Source organism: Mustela putorius, unplaced genomic scaffold (genome assembly GCF_011764305.1).
Source record: "Mustela putorius furo isolate JIRA1106 unplaced genomic scaffold, ASM1176430v1.1 tig00003850_pilon_pilon_pilon, whole genome shotgun sequence".
In the NCBI taxonomy this organism is placed as follows: Eukaryota; Metazoa; Chordata; class Mammalia; order Carnivora; family Mustelidae; genus Mustela; species Mustela putorius.
The window spans coordinates 10020258-10038409 of record NW_025422002.1 but is presented as its reverse complement, the minus strand read 5'-3'; the positions used below and the strand labels follow the sequence as shown (position 1 = coordinate 10038409).

The following is an 18152-nucleotide window of genomic DNA, read 5'->3' as shown; positions in this document are numbered from 1 at the left end:
TTGAGCTGGGTGGGGGGGTATATATCACATCTGGCTATCAGTGGAGAGAGTGATTTGGAGGAGTTGGAGGGGTCAAGAGAACAAGGACTAAAGTATTCTCGTTCTGAAACCTCTCATTTGTGTCTTTTTCTTCTCATCCCCATATTATGTTATTCATCATTATCAACCTTACTTTAATCCCAGAGAAGTTTAATGGTATAATGAGAGCCCTGGACCAGGAGTCTGTGCCTGGCATATAGTCGGTGCTTAATAAGTGTCTGTTGAATGAGTGAATGATGACATCTAATTTAAGTCCTAGCTCTACCCTCCACTCCTTTGGAGGCAGCATATTCAGTGGTCAGACAACCTGAGTTCGAATGCTAAGTGTGGCATTACCAGCTAAGTGTCTTTAAGAAGGTTACACAATTTCTGAGTCTCAGTTTTCTCATCTGTAAAATAGGGATAATAATAGTAACTACCTCAGGGGCTGTTGAAACATTGATTGTGAATATTGTACAGACTTGGCACAAAGGAGACCCTCAAGAGCTGTTAGCACTTATTATTAGCTGGTGTGTGACTTGGATCAAAAAACACTCTGGCTCCCTCATTCCATTGTCTGTGCTACAATAAGGGAGGACAGATGGAAGAGTGGGAAGACTGAGAAGATAAGCCTGAAGAGGCAGGTAGGGCTGGCTATGGAGAGCTTTCAAAGTTGCGTCGTGGAGTTTGGGTCTTATCCATATGTGATGGGCATTTGCTTTTATTCTTTGTTTTTAAAAAAGGATTTATTTATTAATTTATTTTGCTAGAGAGAGAGAGAAAACAAGAGGGAGGGGCAAAGGCAGAAGGAGAGAGAATCTCAAGCAGACTCCACACCTAGCACAGAGCCCAATGCTGGGCTCAATCTCATGATCCAGAGATCACAACCTGAGCCAAAAACCAAGAGCCAGATGCTTAACTGACTGAGCCACCCGGTGCTCTATGGGCATCCGCTTTCAGGCATGGGAGTCACCAGGCCCAGATGTTGGATTGGCCCAGAGTAAGATGACGGAGGTGGCTGCTGCAGGGGTGGACTAGATGGAGGCCTGATGGGAAGCAAGGAGCCTGTGGTCCTTGTGAGAGGTGCCAAGGCAGCAGGGAGAGAGGAGGAGGAGGAAGGTGGGAGACCTGTGTGGGAGACCAGCGGCTGTCCGGCAGGGAGGGCCAGGCAGGTGTTACAGATGACTCCAGGTTTCCTCCCTGGATGACTGGCTCCCTCGACTGATATTCCCAAACACGCAGGAGGTAGATCGGGTCAGTTTGGGAAATGTCGAGTTGGCAGAACCTCTGGTGTGCAAGAGGAAAGGTCTGACAAGCAACTGGTATTCAGGCTGAGAGCCCAGGGCACCGGTCTCCACTGGAGACAGAGATGTGAGGCACCATCGAAGGAGTCTAAGAGTGGGTGAAATTGCCCCGTGGAGAGTATGTGCTGGGAGAAGGGGAGAGTCTAGAAACACCGGCTTTTTCCAGAAAAGAAGCCAGAGCAGCTGCTCAGATTAGCAACTGAGAAACGGAGAAGGATGGCCTTGAGAAGGACACATGCCTGGAGGAAACAGAGGGAGACCCAGAGGGACATAGCCATCTGGGAGGGCCTGGTCTGAGCTGAGGGCACCAGACAGGCTATGGGGAGAGCAGCAGGAGACTTCTGACCAGACCAGAAAGAAGATGGGGCTGGGGGGAGCCAGGACAATGGGGATGCATGGATGGGGTGATTCAGAGGTTATTAAGAGGCTATGGGCTCCGCCGTAGGCTGGGCCTGGGGCTGGGGAAGTAAATACTGAATACAGTTCCCAAATGATAACCGCACAAAGTGATGGTAATCTGTGACACCAGATATAATTATTTGTCTTCTTTTTGGGGGGTAAATTTTATTTTAATTCCAATATAGTTGATGTACGGCGTTCTACTAGTTTCATGTGTGCAGTATAATGATGTGACAGTTCCATACATGACTCAGTGCTCCCTGCGATAAGTGTCCCCTTAATCCCCTTCACGGATTTCACCCATCCCACCCCCAATTATCTGTTTTCTGAATAGTCCCCCTCCTGAACTGTAGTGTCCTCAAGATCAGGAACCAGGAACTGGGGACTGGATTACATTGGAAGGGCTTCCCGGGAGGACGGAACAGTCCACACAAAGGCCTCCAGGTGGGGCTGAATTTGACAGGTCTTCAGGGACAGACAGGAAGCCAGTGTGGGCCAGAGTGTAGGGAGTGGAGGCCTAGTGGCCGGAGGGAAAGGTAGGCGGCCTGTGGCAGCGCTTTGTTCTGAGTGCCCGAGCTTTTGGAGGGCGCTGAGCAGGGGCGTGGCACCATCCATTTCTGAAAGTTCCCTGTGGATGCTGAGCAGAGAACCGCTGATAATGGGGTAATTGTGGGAGCTGAGAAGGAGTTAGGAGGCCACTCTGGTCCTCCAGAAGGGAGATCATGGCAGCTTGGACACATGGGTGCAGTGGAACTGGAGAGGAGAGGTCGGATCCTGGATATTTTTGGAGGTCAAGTTGGTTGACCTTGGGAATGGATTAGATGTGGGGGTGAGGGGAAAGGGGAGTCAGGGTGCCTCCTAGCCTCTGGGTGCTGGATGGGGGATGGTGAGCCCAGGCACAGGCGTTCCGATCCCCAGCATCCCGGGTTGGTACAGGCATTAAGGTTGGGCCTGGACCTTCAGTGAGTTGGAGGTGACTGTTAGGAGAGGCCCGGTCTCCCTTAGAAGAGCAGGGCCTGCCCTGGGGAAGTAGAGCCAGCACTCAGCCTTGGTAGTGAGGGGCCTGTAGACACCCTCCTTCCCTTAGCGGGGCTCAGCCTGTCAGAGGTTTTCCCTACAGCCCCCTAGGGCCAGGGGTGCTGGGGAAGCAGCGCCTTGGAAAGCGGTGGTTCCAGTGTGGACAGATTCTTCACTGGGCTCCCCTCAGCCCCACACGAAGCCTGATCCTTTCCTTAACCCGAGGGAGGGACTCACAGGGGACACAAGCAGCTGGCCATGAGTTCTGTGCTGCGTTACTGCTCTGTGTGCCCCCTCTTTTCTAAGACCTTTACTGCTTTGTAAAGTTATCATTGTTCTTTGTAGAAAAACTGGGGACTATAGATGAGCAAAATTATATCCATAATCTCACACTCCCAGAATCAGTCATTCTTAACTGCCTGGCCCACAGTCCGAACGGTGGAGAGTACTAGTTACCAGCAGATTCTGGAGCCAGGCTCACTGGGTTCAAACTTGCCAGCTGGTTTTGCAGCTTACCAGCTGTGTGACTTTGGATAACTGGGATAACTTCTCTGTGCCTCAGTGTCCTCATCTCTAAAAAGAAAATAATAATGCAGATTATTGTGTGGATGACATAAACTGAAGTACATAAAGTCCTATAGTGCCCAGCATGGTAAATGCTGTTTGACTGTTTGCTCTAACTGTGAGTGTTTTCTCCCTGAAGAGAAATTATATTGCACGTTAATTTTTACAGCCTCTGGAAACCTAACATAGCATAAGTATTTTCTGTATCATTAAAACTTCCTCAATGGCTACCTGAGGAGATTCATATTCCAAGTTTCAGAGCTGAGTGACATTCTGTGACAGGAAAGAACTGTATTCCCATATTGCTGGATATTAAATTGTTTCTTTCTTTCTTTCCATTCTTCCTTTATTATTTTTCCCTCTCCTCCTTTCTCTCTCTCTTTTAAAAATTTTTATTTTTAAGGAATATTTTATTTATTTATTTGAGAGAGTGAGCGAGAAAGCAAGAGCACAAGCAGGGAGCAGTAGAGGCAGAGGGAGAAGCAGACTCCCTGCTGAGCAGGGAGCCTGATGTGGGGCTCACGGGATCATGACGTGAGTGGAAGGCAGACTTTTAACTGACTGAGCTACCCAAGTACTCCCCTCTTTTTTTCTTTAAAGATTTTATTTATTTATTTGATGGACAGAGATCACAAGTAGGCAGAGAGGCAGGCAGAGAGAGAGGCAGGCAGAGGGAGAGGCAGGCAGAGAGAGAGGAAGGGAAGCAGGCTCCCGCCGAGCAGAGAGCCCCATGCGGTGCTTGATCCCAGGACTCTGAGATCGTGACCTGAGCCGAAGGCAGAGGCTTTAACTCACTGAGCCACCAGGCGCCCCACCCCTCTCTTTTTTAAAGATTTATTTTTATTTATTTTAGAGAGAGAAAGGGCATGCAGTGTGGAGGGACGGAAGGAGAGGGAGAGAGAGAGTCCCAAGCAAACTCCGTGCTGAGCACTGGGCTGGGGGGCGGCTATGGGGTGATCCCCCCTGAGATCTGAGAGTCACATGCTTAACTGACTGCTCCACCCAGGTGCCCCTCTTCTTTCTCTTATAAGTAATAATGTGACAGACATCCTTGTAGCTTGATCTGAGAGCATATCTGTGAGCATTTTCTTCAGATAAATCCCCGGAAATTGGCAAGGTCAGTCAAAAGGGGTTTTCATTTTTATGTTTTTGTGATTAAGCCATTATTTCTGAGAGTTACATTTGGCCTGTGCGTTGCCATTCTTTGTTGCTTTAATTATTTTCATTCCAAGTGAGTGAGAATCTCTAGTAATAGTCACCTGTTAGCAGACAACTCCCACCTACCTCACAGCTTTGATAGGTAACTCTTCACATGGTTCTGAATCCAAAATGTGCAGCAAGTTGTCAGTTTAGTGTCTCCTCCCCTCCTGTCCTCTTGCCACTCTGTCCCCCTCCTGGAAAGTAACCAGGGTTCTCAGGGTCTTGTAGGCCCTTCCAGAAATAGTTTGTGTCCATGCAAGAAAACAGTCCCCCTCACCAACCCCCGCACACACTCACACCCCCCCCCCCCCCCGCAAATGCTAGCATCATTTTGCATCTGTTGCCCGGGACCTTGCACTTCTCTTAGCACATCCATGCGCCATCCCACAGCAGCATGTAAAAGGGCTTCCTTCCTCCCTTCCACGACTGCTCAGCGTGCTATCCCGTGGCTGTGCTCTAACCAGTGATTTCTTGGTTATTCTGAGGTTTACTTCTTTTTTTTTTTTTTAAGATTTTATTTATTTATTTGACAGAGAGAGATCACAAGCAGGCAGAGAGGCAGGCAGAGAGAGAGAGGAGGAAGCAGGCTCCCTGCTGAGCAGAGAGCCCGATGCGGGGCTCGATCCCAGGACCCTGAGATCATGACCTGAGCCGAAGGCAGAGGCTTAACCCACTGAGCCACCCAGGTGCCCCTCTGAGGTTTACTTCTTACCCACTGTGGTATACAGCCTTTTATAAAGTCAGGTTTTATTGCAGTATAACACATTTAGAGAAAAGGACAGAAAATGTCCCCTCTGTGGCTCAGAGAATTTCCACAAAGCGAACCTGTCTGTGGAAATAGCATCCAGATCAGGAACCTCATGTCCCCTTCCAGTCACTACCCACAAAGGTAATCACCTGTCTGATTTTCCATCCTGTGGGTGAGTTTTGCCTGTCATTGAACTGTGGGATCACACTTTTTCTCAACTGTGTGGCTCTAAGATGCAGCAAATTTGTTCCTCCTCAGGCAAGATTCTGCGCTCTGAGTGTCCTCACCCAGCCTCAAAGAGGTGCCCTCTGGCTGTGTCCTGACCTGGTAGGGGTGCGAGGAGCAGGATCCCTGCTGTCTCCCCTTATAAGGGCACTAATCCCATAGTGAGGCCCTACCCTCAAGACCTCCCCAAACCCAAATTACCTTCCAAAGGGCCCACACCCAAATATAGGGCTTCAACACGTGAATTTCGTGGGGACACAATTCATTCTAGGGCAAACCTCTGTGGAGTCTGCCCAGGGACAGAAAGCCCTGAGGACACGCAGTCTGGCCCCCAGAAAAGGGTAACCACTGTGGTGTATCATGCATGAAGGGGGCAACTGAGCCAAAACAGAGGCCTCCCTCTTGGAGTGCCCAGCTTAGCAGATGTCCCTTGAGGATGGTGTAATAGTGTTACAGTGAAATGCTATTAAAAGAACTGAGCATAAAATGCATCATTAAAAACCTTTCTATAGGGGCCCCTGGGTGGCTCAGTGGGTTAATTGTCTAACTCTTGATTTCATTTCAGGTCATGATCTTGGGGTCGCAAGTTCAAGCCCCAAGTTGAGCTTCATGCCCAGCATGGAGCCTATTTAAAACAAAACTAAAGGGACGCCTGGGTGGCTCAGTTGGTTAAGCAGCTGCCTTCGGCTCAGGTCATGATCCCAGCGTCCTGGGATCGAGTCCCACATCAGGCTCCTTGCTCGGCAGGGAGCCTGCTTCTCCCTCTGCCTCTGCCTGCCATTCTGCCTGCCTGTGCTCGCTCTCTGCCCCTCTCTCTCTCTGATAAATAAATAAAATCTTTAAAAAAAAAAAACAACTAAAAAAGCTTTATACGAGGGTACATTTATAGCACAAGCTTTGAAGAAAATAAACACCTGAGTGTATCATACATATGCTCTTCTTAATGCTTCACTACTTCTGGTCTCACTCAAGTTTCATTCCCAAATTCAAGTATCGCTCTTCCTTTTAGTTTCTTAATTTTTAAGAAAAGCTCAAGAGGATTTCATGGCCTGAGATAGATGAAAAAGGATTGGACATAATAAAGGAGTTTTTGTTACAGAAGTAATATATGCAGATATTAGACACATTCAATAGCACAGGATGGCATAGACTACAAAGTGTCCCCAACCCCTCCCTTCCTGCCCACCTCCCAGTCCACACCTCAGAGGTATCCAGCATTAAACTGCTTCCCTATACTTCTAGAAGTGTTTACAGGTATGTAAGCTTCTATGTGTGTTCTTTTTTTTTTTTTTTTAAGATTGATTTGTTTATTTGACAGAGATCGCAAGTAGGCAGAGAGGCAGGCAGAGAGAGAGGAAGGGAAGCAGGCTCCCTGCTGAGCAGAGGGCCGGATGCTATGCGGGGCTCAACCCCAAGACCCCAGGATCATGAGCTGAGCCGAAGGCAGAGGGGTCAACCCACTGAGCCACCCAGGCGCCCCTATTGTATTCTTTGAAAAATGTTTTTAAATTTCATGAGTAGTATATGAAGACGTTCACTCTGAAAAGCTGAAACATTTAAAGGCTAAAGTCCTATCCCATCCCTGCCCAGAAGCCACCACTCTTATAAATTTAATTTCCATTTCCCCACAATCTTTTACATACATGTCCACAAGGCAGATATATCATGTCATTTTCTGTATTCCCCTTGCTGATTTTCTTTTTCCCTCTCCTTCTCTCATGGCAAAGTCCACATAACATAAAATGTGTCATTTTAGCCATTTCTCAAGTGCATGATGTTGTGTAGCACATCTATCTCCTCATCTTCCAGAACTCTTTTCATCTTTCAAAACTGAATTCCTGTCCCCTTTAAACAGTGACCCCCCCATACTCCTTCCCCAGGCCCTGGCAACCACCATCCTACTTTCTGTCTCCGTGAATTTGACTGCTCTAGGGACCTCATGTAAGTGGGATCCTACAGCCTTTGTCTTTCTGTGACTGGCACATTTCATTGAACATAGTGTGTCAGGTTTCCTCCATGTTGTAGCATGTGTCAGAATTCCTTTCCTTTTTAAGGCTGGATAAATAACATCCCACTGTATGTAGAGATCACCCCCCTGGAAAAAGGCTCATCTCTTTTGTCTAAGAATTCTTTTTCTCAAGAGCTGCCATAACCCATCCCCACTTCACCAGTTATAATTTAGGTTCCTCTTCTCACCTGCTAATTGATTCTCACAAAAGTACTATGAAATGAGTAGGATATCATGACCCCCATCTTACAGATGAAGAAACTGAGGCCCAGAAATGTAAGCTGACTTGGCCTAAAGCTGCACGGGGAAGAACGGGGGTTCCGCTTCCCATCGAGGCCGTGCATGGTGGCCAGTGTCTCATGGCTCCAGGGAGCAAGGCTCAGTTTGGTGCTAGTATATCTTGAACTCCTCTCACACTATTAAGTCTCTTAAACAGAGAGAGAGAGAGCTCAGAGCATTTGGCAGGCAAAAGTATCCAGCTAGAATCTAAGAACATTGTTTTGGTTTCATTATATTTATAGTTTCCTTCTATTTGTGGCAAATGATCCTGGTTTCCTTTTCTATGATAGTGATATAAAGCTTACTTTTTAAGTAAATGCCTCTAAGTTAAAAAGTGAGTCTATTAAAAGAAAAATGTTAAGTAAAGACCTGTCTGGGTTTAAATACAGATCCCACCACTGACTAGCTCTGTGACATGGGATATGAAAGCTGGTTCTTTGGAGCCCGTTTTCTCATCTGTAAAATGAGGATGATGACTTTTTTTGCGGTACAGATTCGTTAGAGCATTAAACCAGATCATGATGTCAGGAGCTCTGTACCCTGGCATGTACTTAAGCATGTCATGCTGTTTGTGAATGTTATTACCACAGCATGAATATTCATATTATTAATTTTGTCACAACCCTTTCAGTCAGTGGACTGTAGGGTGATGGATAGAGATGCCCCACCCAAGGGCCCCTTCCCCTAAACCAGTGGTTTTCAACCAGAGACACTTATGCCCCCCAGAGAACGTTTGGCAATGTCTGGAGACGGTCTTCATGATGACTGAGGGTGGTGGTGCCATGGGCATCTGGCAGGAAGAGGCGAGGCACGATACTGAACCTCCCGCCAGGCATAGGATAGTCCTCATTGTGAAGAATTCTAAGACCAAGTGTCAAAATTGCTTCCATTGAGGAGCCCTCCTCCACATGGCACCCTGCACCTGGGTCTCTGTCTTCCAAGAGAGACTTGAACTCAGACTCCAAAGATCTAAGCCTCAGGTTCCTCATGCAGGGCCTGGGGTTGCTGAAACCCACCTTGCCTGCAGTCAAGCATCTTCTGATGCTTGAACCTCAGCAAAGTCACTTCCTTGTCCTCTGCTGTCTCTGTAGTAATTGCTTTCTCTCTTCCTCCAGGTCCAGGGAAACCATCTGATAGGCTTCTTTTATTTGCTTGACTCCTGGGTGTTTCCCATTCCCCCAGTGGCCTCTGGAGCCCCATAGCCACCCAGTACTGGGCTGCAGAGCAGAGGAGGCAGAGTGAGTTAGAGATGGAGAGGCCCCACCTCCACCCTCTCCCTGCACGCGCTTCTTCTGGGTCTCAACCCCTAGTCCGCCTCCTGGCAAACACTCCTTGACATGCATAACTATTCTGTTTGTGTGTCGACTTGATTTTATTCCTCCCCACACGTCTCTTCTCCTGGGGACCACGCCTCCAGTTTCCCCAGCACCTGCACGGCGCACGCACATAACGCACTCAGGATTTACACGTGCAGTGTAGGAAGGGAGAGCCGGGGAGAGGAGAGGGCGAAGGGGCTAGATCCAGATCCAGGGAAGGAAGAGAAGCGAGAGAAGGAAGAGAGAAGAGAAGGGATGTTGAACGAATGTTAAATGCGGAGAGATCTAACTAGACAAGGGGAGGAGGCTCGAGGGAGACCCCCAAGCGCAATCGAGACAAGCCCGCGAGAGAGTAGGGCCGTAAAGAGACAGATGAAGAACGAGAAAGATAAAAAGGGTGGACCCGAGGAAGGCGCGGGGAGGCACGCGACTGGGGAGAGGCACGTGAGCGGTGAGCGCGAGAGTGCCCGCGAGAACGCGCGGGCGCAGGGCCACGGGAAGGAAACTCCGTGAGCGCTGAGCGGGGGCTGCGGAGCGGAGAGGCCCGCCCTCGGGAGCCTGGCCGCGCTGCTGCGAGCTGGGCATGCGGCGCAGTCTCCATGGAAACGGGGATGCTCCGGGAACGAGAGGAAACGCGGCACGCGGGGAGGGGAGGGGAGGCGGAGAGTCTGGCTGGGTTTGGCCCTTTCTTAGGCTCTTTTCCTCCCCCCAGACTCTCGCTGGAGAGGCGGGAGCGCGCGACCTGGGCAAGAGCCCTCGGACACCCAGGCGCTCCTTCTCTCTTCTCTCCCCTTCCCCTCTCCCCGGGAGTTTGACCCTCCTCCCGTCTGCGACTGGGGCCTGGAGGGTCCTGCAAAAACAAACAAACAAAAAAAAAAAAAAAAAAAAAAAGCACCCAAAAAACAAAAACGGGGAGATGCGCGGGGGTCGACCCTCTCCAGAGGCTCCTCCTACGGAGCGCCGCAGGGCTCAGTCCGTTCTCGTCAGTTTCCCAAACGCCAGCCCCAGGGAGTTTACCTGCCCACAGCTCCCAAATTTATGTCTCCGGCACTGATTCCCCCGCACCCCCACCCCGAGCTTCCCTCTCCATTTGGGTGTCTGAAAGTGCATCTTCAGACTTGTCGGATTCTTGAGCTCCCCAAGCTCATTCCCACCCTAGGGCTTCCTGAATTGGCCGTCCCCTTTGTCGGGAGCTCTCCCCAGCGCATAAGCGACTCACTGTGCTCTAGCGGGGAATCATCTTGGCAGAGGCAAGCACTGGGGAAGCGAGGAAGCCCTAAGTGTGTGTGTGTGTGTGTGTGTGAGAGAGAGAGAGAGAGAGAGATATCACAGTGTCGTGGGAGAGCCCTGCATCAGGATGAGGTGTACAACCTAGGGGTGTTTTGAAGCACTTGAGGGTCAGGTATTAAGTGCTTTAAAAGCTTCCCCACATCAGCCCTTTATACAATGTCAACCTCTTTCCCCAGCTTCCTGGGCTCACACACTATATTCCAACTGGAGAACTAAATTGCCTTAGAAGTCCCACTCCCAGACCTGTGCTGAGGAGGAGGGGAAGGGTTCAGATACATCTAAGGCTCTGGGCAGCCCTTGTCAGAAGGTGGAGAGAAAGATAGCATCCAGATATTCCAAAGCCCACCACCCCCACCCCACTCCCCACCTGTCCTGTCACAAGAGGGCAAATCTTGCGCACTGTCAGACGGGAGTCTGAGGCCTAGGGAGCACTTCCTTGAATGGTAGGTGAGGGAGAGACTGACAAAGCCGAGGGCCGCCTCCCCACCCTGGGAACTAGGTGGGCCTTACAGACAGTGGGCAGAACTGGCCAACACCCCCTTTGTCATCACTGTCATCTGAAACTCAGGTTAAGCACCCCACGGGCCTGGTGTGGAACCTTCCGGTCTCAGACACAGTAACCTCCTTGCTGGTGGGACTGGCAGGCACCAAGAGGGCAGCATCGAGGGTAACTCCCAAGTCAAGGGGCTGGCTGCTCATTGCAAGGCAGAAGTGAAGGTCACTGTCCTTGCTGCTCACTGAACTCCGCCGGTCCTGATTTGCTGGGTGGGCTGTGTGCTGATTGGCTCAGGCTTGGGTCCCACCTATGAGGTTGGGCATTGGGAAGAGCCTACCCATACCACATGGGTCATGGTTGGCTGAGGTGGGTCACTCAAGATAGAGGAAGTGAATATCCAGGAGGGAACAAGGTGGGGGCTATTTCAATAGAAGGCTGCTCTTGGCCTCACCCCTTCTCCTCGCCCTCACCATCTGAACTAAGCTCCGCCCTCTCGAATTATTTCCTTATTTGTGTGACTATTAAAGGTATCATTATGACTAGTTATGATGATAATAACATTTAACTTTTACCTGGAATTTATTATGTCAAGTGTTTACATTTGTTGCCTCCTGTAACCTTTACACTTGAATACCATCATTATCCCCATTTTACAGATGAGAAGACTGAGTGTCAAAGGGCAACGAACTGGCTGGAGGTCACACATCTAGAAAAGAGCCGGGTCAGGATTTGAGCCTCTTTGCTCTAATGGACCTTTCCCCCACTAACTACAAGCTCTGTGAAGCTGAAGTCCGAGTAATGCGCCCGGTCTCTCCCTAGTCTAGTGCCTGGCATCCAGGGGGGCCTCAGTGAGGAGATGCCAGGCACTGGGCTGAATGTCTTACACGCCTTACTTCCCTCAGTCTTCAGCACTACCCCGTGAGGCAGTATTGGGATTTCCAACATAAATAGGGGCATTCCCATGGTGTGCATTGAGTAAGGGCAAGAACTTCCCTTAGTCTGTTCTTTGAGCCAGTGCTCGACTGTGTGAATAAGAACGTGTGTCCAGCGTCCTGAAGAAAAGGAAATGGAGCTCAATAAATATTTCTTAAAAGAATGACAAAAAGATGGGGCGCCTGGGTGGCTCAGTGGGTTAAAGCCTCTGCCTTCAGCTCAGGTCATGATCCCAGGGTCCTGGGATCAAGCCCCACATCGGGCTCTCTGCTCAGCGGGGAGCCTGCTTCCTCCTTTCTCTCTCTGCCTGCCTCTCTGCCTACTTATGATCTCTGTCTGTCAAATAAATAAATAAAATCTTAAAAAAAAATAAGAATGACAAAAAGAAAGAAAGAGCCATGAGGACGGGAGGGAGTAAGCATGGTTGGGATGCTAAAGGGAGCAGAGGAAGGTAACCGTGGTTGCTATTTCCTTGAAGGCTTCCTGGAGGTGTCGATTTGATGGGGGTCATTATGGGGTCCTGGAAAGTTTCTGCTCCCCGAGGCAGGAGGCCTTCCCAGACCCTATAGTTTCTGGAACCCACGGAAGGCTTAACAGGCTCTTGGGTTGAGTGACTGAATGGGAGGGCGCGGCCTGCGGGGGGTCAGTCGCCGGGGGCTGAGGTGGTCCTCTGGCTCTGGGAGTACTCAACCCCTTCTCTCTTTTTCCCTGACCATGGCGGTGCGCCCGGCCTCGCACCCACTCAGCTCTGTGCCTCGTGCTGGGCTGCATGATCTTCCCCGACGGCTGGGACGCCGAGACGATCCGGGACATGTGCGGGGCCAAGACCGGGAAGTACTCCCTGGGGGACTGTTCGGTGCGCTGGGCGTACATCCTGGCCATCATCGGCATCCTCAACGCCCTCATCCTCTCCTTCCTCGCCTTCGTGCTGGGCAACCGGCAAACAGATCTGCTGCAGGAGGAGCTCAAGCAGGAGAACAAAGGCGAGTGCGTGGGCTGGGTCGGGAGTGGGGCCTCCAGGGGTCACCCAGTCCTACAGATGAAGCAAAAACTGGAACAGGTGCAGACAGGCCGACCCCCCTGAAAGCAATTTGACGTTATTCCTCAGATCCGAACACTTGCATGCTTGGGCCCCAGCAAACCCAGCTCTGAGTAGAAACCCATGAGAAATGTGGCAGCAGCTTCAAATAGCAGACCACTAAAAACAACCTAAGTGGCCATTGACAGGACGATGGATAGTAAGTGGTGATATACTCACATCCTGGAATGGAGCATAACTGAAAATGCATGCACTGTAGTTATAGGTAACAGGATGGATACATCCTGGAAACATAGTATTGAGACAGAGGAGAGGAGGAAATCAATTTCCAGAAGATAATAGAGTGATATTTTCATGGAGTTCAGTCAAAAACCAAGAGACACTAATGTATGGTTTGATCATAAGTATATTTATGGTGGTACTGCATTTTTTTTTAAGTAAAGAAACAATAAATACAGAAGATAGGATGATGCTTACTTGTGGTTGGGGTAGAAGAGGGGAGGCCAGGAGCTTGAGATGGGGGTGGGTGTAGGTATGTACAAAATATGGTGGTGGTCTTGCACGGTGAGCCCACACAGGTGCTCCCTACAGTATGCCTTACACCTAGTGTACTGCATATCAACCTTTGTCTATATCAAGTAACATTGAAATCTGATGAAGAAAAAATTTACACATGAGGCCGGAGACTCCAGGCTAACCAGTTATCAGATGTTTATCTATGCATCTTTGTACATTATATGTCCTTTTATAAAAATACAGTAGTGTTATATGCTCATATAATGCAGGATAGGTGTCATCCCAAATGAATTCCTCGCAAGACTGCAAGACCCTAGAGCATGTCTTCAAGATCTTTCTTTATCCTTTTATGGAGAACCCTTTTTATCCAGTGCCTAGCATTACGTCAGATGGAGGAACTGTAACTATTTAACTATTTTCCTTTTAGGGACTTTTAGGGGAGGTTTCCAGGATTTTACTATCACTGACGATGCTACGCTGGACATCTTTGTCTGTGCCTTCTTATACACAGTGTTTTCTTGGTGTTTTTCCAGTAGTGGAATTGCGCACTTAAAATTGTAATGATGGTGCCAGATCGCTCTCCAAGGGGCTGGTCTTCTGAGCCAGGGACCCACCCTGTCCCTGGAGCACCAGGAGGCATGGCATGGCATCCATGGACAGACACCCGTCTCTCTGGGTGTGTGTGCCCTGCCATGAGAAACAGGAGTAGTGGTTTTCACAGTCACACACTTCCTTAAGCTATTAGAATGTGCTGGGTCTGTATTTAGCACTTTCCATTAATTATATTCCTCTCTTGGAGTCTCATCTATAAAATGGAAATAATGGCAGTGAGGGTTATAATCTCATCTGGCAGGAGGTGGTTTAGTATTGTGGTGGAACCCTTGGACTGAAGGCCTCTGAGTTGAAAGCAGGCTGGGGACTGCACCTCCTTGAGCCTTAGTTTCCTGGCTTCCTCAAATAAGGGTGGTGGAAATAGTACCAGTTCACAGGGCTGTCCGATGAGGAAGAAAGATTATGTCTATTAGGGGGCACTTGGTGAATACTCAGTAGAAGCTGTCACTCTTCAAGACCCCACCAGGCAAGCATCATGACCACCATTTTACAAATGAGAAAGGTGAGGTCTTCAGAGGTCCAGTAACTTGTCCAAGGTCATGAAGAAGTGGTCAGGATTTGAACCCAGGTCCAGAGTTGAAAGGCCAGGCTCTTCCTGGCTGCCTCTTTCCTTTCTCAGGGCCCTCCTGGGCTGTTGTGCTACTAACTAACCTGTCTTTCTCTGAGGCTCCTATCCTTGGAGACCCTGACGCCTGGTTGTTTCCCATAGTCTTGATGTGAGGTCAGGGCCTGCCCTCTGGTGGCCGCTTCCAGAAGTGCATGACTAAGAACCACGTGGTCTTTCTGAAGAAAAGGTGTGGGGAGGTGACTGGTGTGAGGTGGGCCCACCCAGCGTCCTCTCCTTCCTCCCCAAAGTGCCCTCAGCTCGGTGTTTAAAGTGATGTGAAGGAGCTCCAGTTTGTCATACCTCAGCGTCGGGGTGTGTGTGTGTGTGTCCCTCATTGGGAGCTCAAGATGAGTGAGCCTCACACTTCAGTTCTGAGCCAGACCTCTGGGACAAAAGTAAAAACACAAATAAATTGCTCTCATTTCCAGAATTTACTATGCACTAAACATTGTGAAAAGTCCTTAGCTGGAATTCTTTATGTTTTTTTCACTCTTGGGAATCACCCTGTGAAGTAGGCTGTTACGGCCGCTGTACAGATGAGGAAATAAAGTCTCAGAAGAGTTGAATGGCTGCTCAGGACCATCCAGCTAACCAGAGGCCTGGCTGGTTTTCCGACTGTGCAGCTCACTCCCCTGTCCAGCTCTGCCCTGAGGAGTGGCTGAGGGGAGCCCCAATGCTGGGTAGTCTCTGACTTTCTCCAATTCTTTCTCTCTCATAGATTTTGTAGGCTCTACAGTAAGCTCCGTGTTGCGGCCAGGGGGTGATGTCTCCGGATGGGGAGTCCTCCCCTGTCCCGTCGCTCACTCACAGGGACCCTGAGGGCCAGGATCACAGCCAAGGAATTGACCTGTCCTCAGCTTGTCCCGTTGCCTGCCCTCTCATCCCTTCATTCAAGCTCCGAGGGAAGACCCCATCCAGGACTGACTGCTCACCTGCTACCTGCCTGTAGCTCCGGGCTTTGAAGAGGTTGGGGCTGGGATGCAGCGTGTGGGAGGGCCCGATTCTGCTCCTCCCTCAACTGACCTAAGGGAGCCAGAGCCCTGGGCTCTTGGCCTTCTCCCTTTCTCTCTAGGCCGGCCCGGGGCCCCCACAGAGTCTCCAGGGGAAGTGGCGCTGCGGTTCCGGTTCCCCAGGCCCCGTCAGTCTGGAGGGCTCCCACCTGGCTGCATCCTTGCCTCCTCTGGTCCCTGTCTCCTACAGAAACTTACCCAGGACACTGGCCCAGGGTGGACCGGACTCTTTCCTGTTTTCTCCCCCCTGATGATGGTTCCATCACATCATCACAGAGTTCCAGGCACCACCTGCCTCCTCGGGGCCTCTCTGCTGCCCGAGCCAGCCTGTTTTCACCTCTCCCAAAGGAGTCTGAGCTGCACCAAGAGAGAAAACACAGGGCCTCCCTGTCAGTTGCTGATGGGGGTCCTGAACAGCCCAGAGTCTGAGGACAGACAGGCTTTGGAAGCAGTAGGAGGCGGCGCTTTGAGTCCTGTCTTGGTGACATCTGACCATGGCAGCTGGGGCTGGAGGGGGCTCAGCCTCGGGCTGGCCTGGCCTTCTCCCTGCTGGGATGTCTCACCAGTTACTGGACCCTTGACCCTGGCCTGTTTTGTACAGCACAGACTTCTTGGCCCTGTTGTCAGGGCTGTGGTTTTGGGAGGGGGGCCCAAGAATGGGGAATTAGGGGATGCATCACCCCTCTACCCCTTCTCGTGCCCCAAACCTGGGCATCTGCCAAGGGCAGAGACTGTCTTGCCTCTTTGATACTTTTTCTGCATAACTTGAACTTGCAGGTCACCTCTGAACAGGGTACCCCCTGTCCCCATCCCCAGGCCTTGTAACCCTATCCCCACCTCCACTTCTTCCTCCTTGCCCACCTCTCGCCTTGCGATATGCCCAGGGTCTACAGCCCAATGGGCAGTGCTTGAAGCTGAGGCATGAGTGTGTGTGTGTGAGCGTGTGTGTGTGTGTGTGAGCGTGTGTGTGTGTGTGTGAGCATGTGTGTGTGTGTGAGCGTGTGTTTATGTGTGTGTGTCGGGGAGCAGAAGAGGAGTCTTTCTCTCCCCCCCCCCCACCGTGGGGGCATCTCCTTCCCCCTTGGCCAGGAGCAAATGAGGGAGATTCCAGGTGTTTCCAAACTTCCCTCATTGCCTGGTAGACCTGGTGGTTGAGTTATGTGGCCGGGGTGTGGAGAGCCCCTTTCAGCCCCCAGTGCAGGTGGCAGGTTGGCTTCATCTAGTGTGCCTACTTCTGTCTTCCAGTACTAGGGGGGAGTACTGGTCCACTGTGTCGCCAGAGCGGGAGGCCTCTGGGGGTTCACTGGGGAAGGTTGTTGTCATCATTTCCTTTGTGGGCCTCAGCCAAAGGAGGGGAGGAAAGCAGCGAGTGCCATGTATTTGCCAATCTTGTGTTCATTTCCGTAGGACTTGGACCTGAGAGGGTTTCCAAGACAGACCCTAGAAATCCTCTGCATGAGACCCCCATCTGGACCCTAACTGGAATCAGATGCTGGGTCCTGGTAGGATTCCCGAAACCCGGAACTCACCAAGTCCTGATGCTCCACCTTCCCGACTCAGTCCTCTTGAGCAAACACCTTTCCCCTGGTGCTCTGGCCTTGGCCCAGTGCTCCCCTCTCTTCCCCCAGGGCTCTACCTGCAGGAAGGGGCTGTACACCAGGGGCCTATGCTGAGTGGGAGGGTCAGGGGAGCCTCCTGAGAGGCAGTGGGGGGCAGAAGTGAGTTCCTCAAAGATCCAAACCAAAGCCCAGTGTTGGGAGGCTGTGGTGGGGGGGGGCTTGGGGGGGTGGGAGGGAGGCAGTGGTTGGGAAGGGGGAGAAGACCGAGGTGGGAGAGAATGAGAGAGGGGAGGGAAGGGGTGGAGAGATGCAGAGAAACGGAGAAAGGAGAGATGTGCAGGGAGCCTGGGGTGGAGGGGGAAGGTGGCCGGGAAAAAGGACTAGGGACAGGGAAGGAGGCAAGTGGAGGGGTGAGCTGTGGGCAGCTGACTGGGGTGCAGGGGCACAGCATGGGGCAGAGGAGGATACAGGAGGCAGGATGCCAAGGGATTGGAGCAGCTGCTGTGTGTGCCCTGCTGCGGGGGGTGGGGGCGCCAGAGTCCTGGGCGCTGGGGGAACGGGAGAACCTCCCCTCAGACACCCAGGCCGCTGCCCACCCCTTTTGGGCCAGGGCGCCACTCGAGTGGAGGTTAGTGGGAGGGGAGTGTGAAGTTAATCCCCTTAAGGGGGGTCCCAAGTGCCTCCCTGTCCCCATGCACTCCGCCAGTTGCTGCCTTTGCCAAGGAAGGGGCAGCCCACGTAAGCACCCAGGAGTGTGGGGTTCGAAAAGCAGGGCTGGGCAGGCTTGTAGGAGTGCAAGGGGAACATAGGGAAGGAAAAGAGGCGGGGTGCGCACCAGAGCCCTGTCCCCGAGGGTTTGGCAGAGGCCGGAGCAGAGCGGGGAAGCAGATGCTTGTTCAGGTAGGGGCTTCACATGAGGCTGGAATGCCACCACCCTGTGGCTCACATGGCTCTCTGGGGGCAAGGAAGCCATTGTGGACTAGGGGAGGTTTGTGGTGTGCCCTAGCCAAAG

At 51.2% G+C, this 18152-nt stretch overlaps 1 protein-coding gene across 2 annotated transcripts in view; it reads left to right on the top strand.

The window, feature by feature from the left end:
• LHFPL4 (LHFPL tetraspan subfamily member 4) overlaps positions 1-17362 on the top strand; it is a 29555-nt gene extending 12193 nt beyond the window's left edge. For both annotated transcript variants that reach the window (XM_045063273.1, XM_004738691.2), the window contains 2 exons: positions 12544-12780; positions 15290-17362. In XM_045063273.1, coding sequence (XP_044919208.1) covers positions 12544-12780; positions 15290-15390 — 338 coding nt within the window. In that variant the 3' untranslated portion in view covers positions 15391-17362. The remainder of the gene's footprint in view (positions 1-12543; positions 12781-15289) is intronic.
• The last annotated feature ends 790 nt before the right edge of the window (positions 17363-18152 follow it).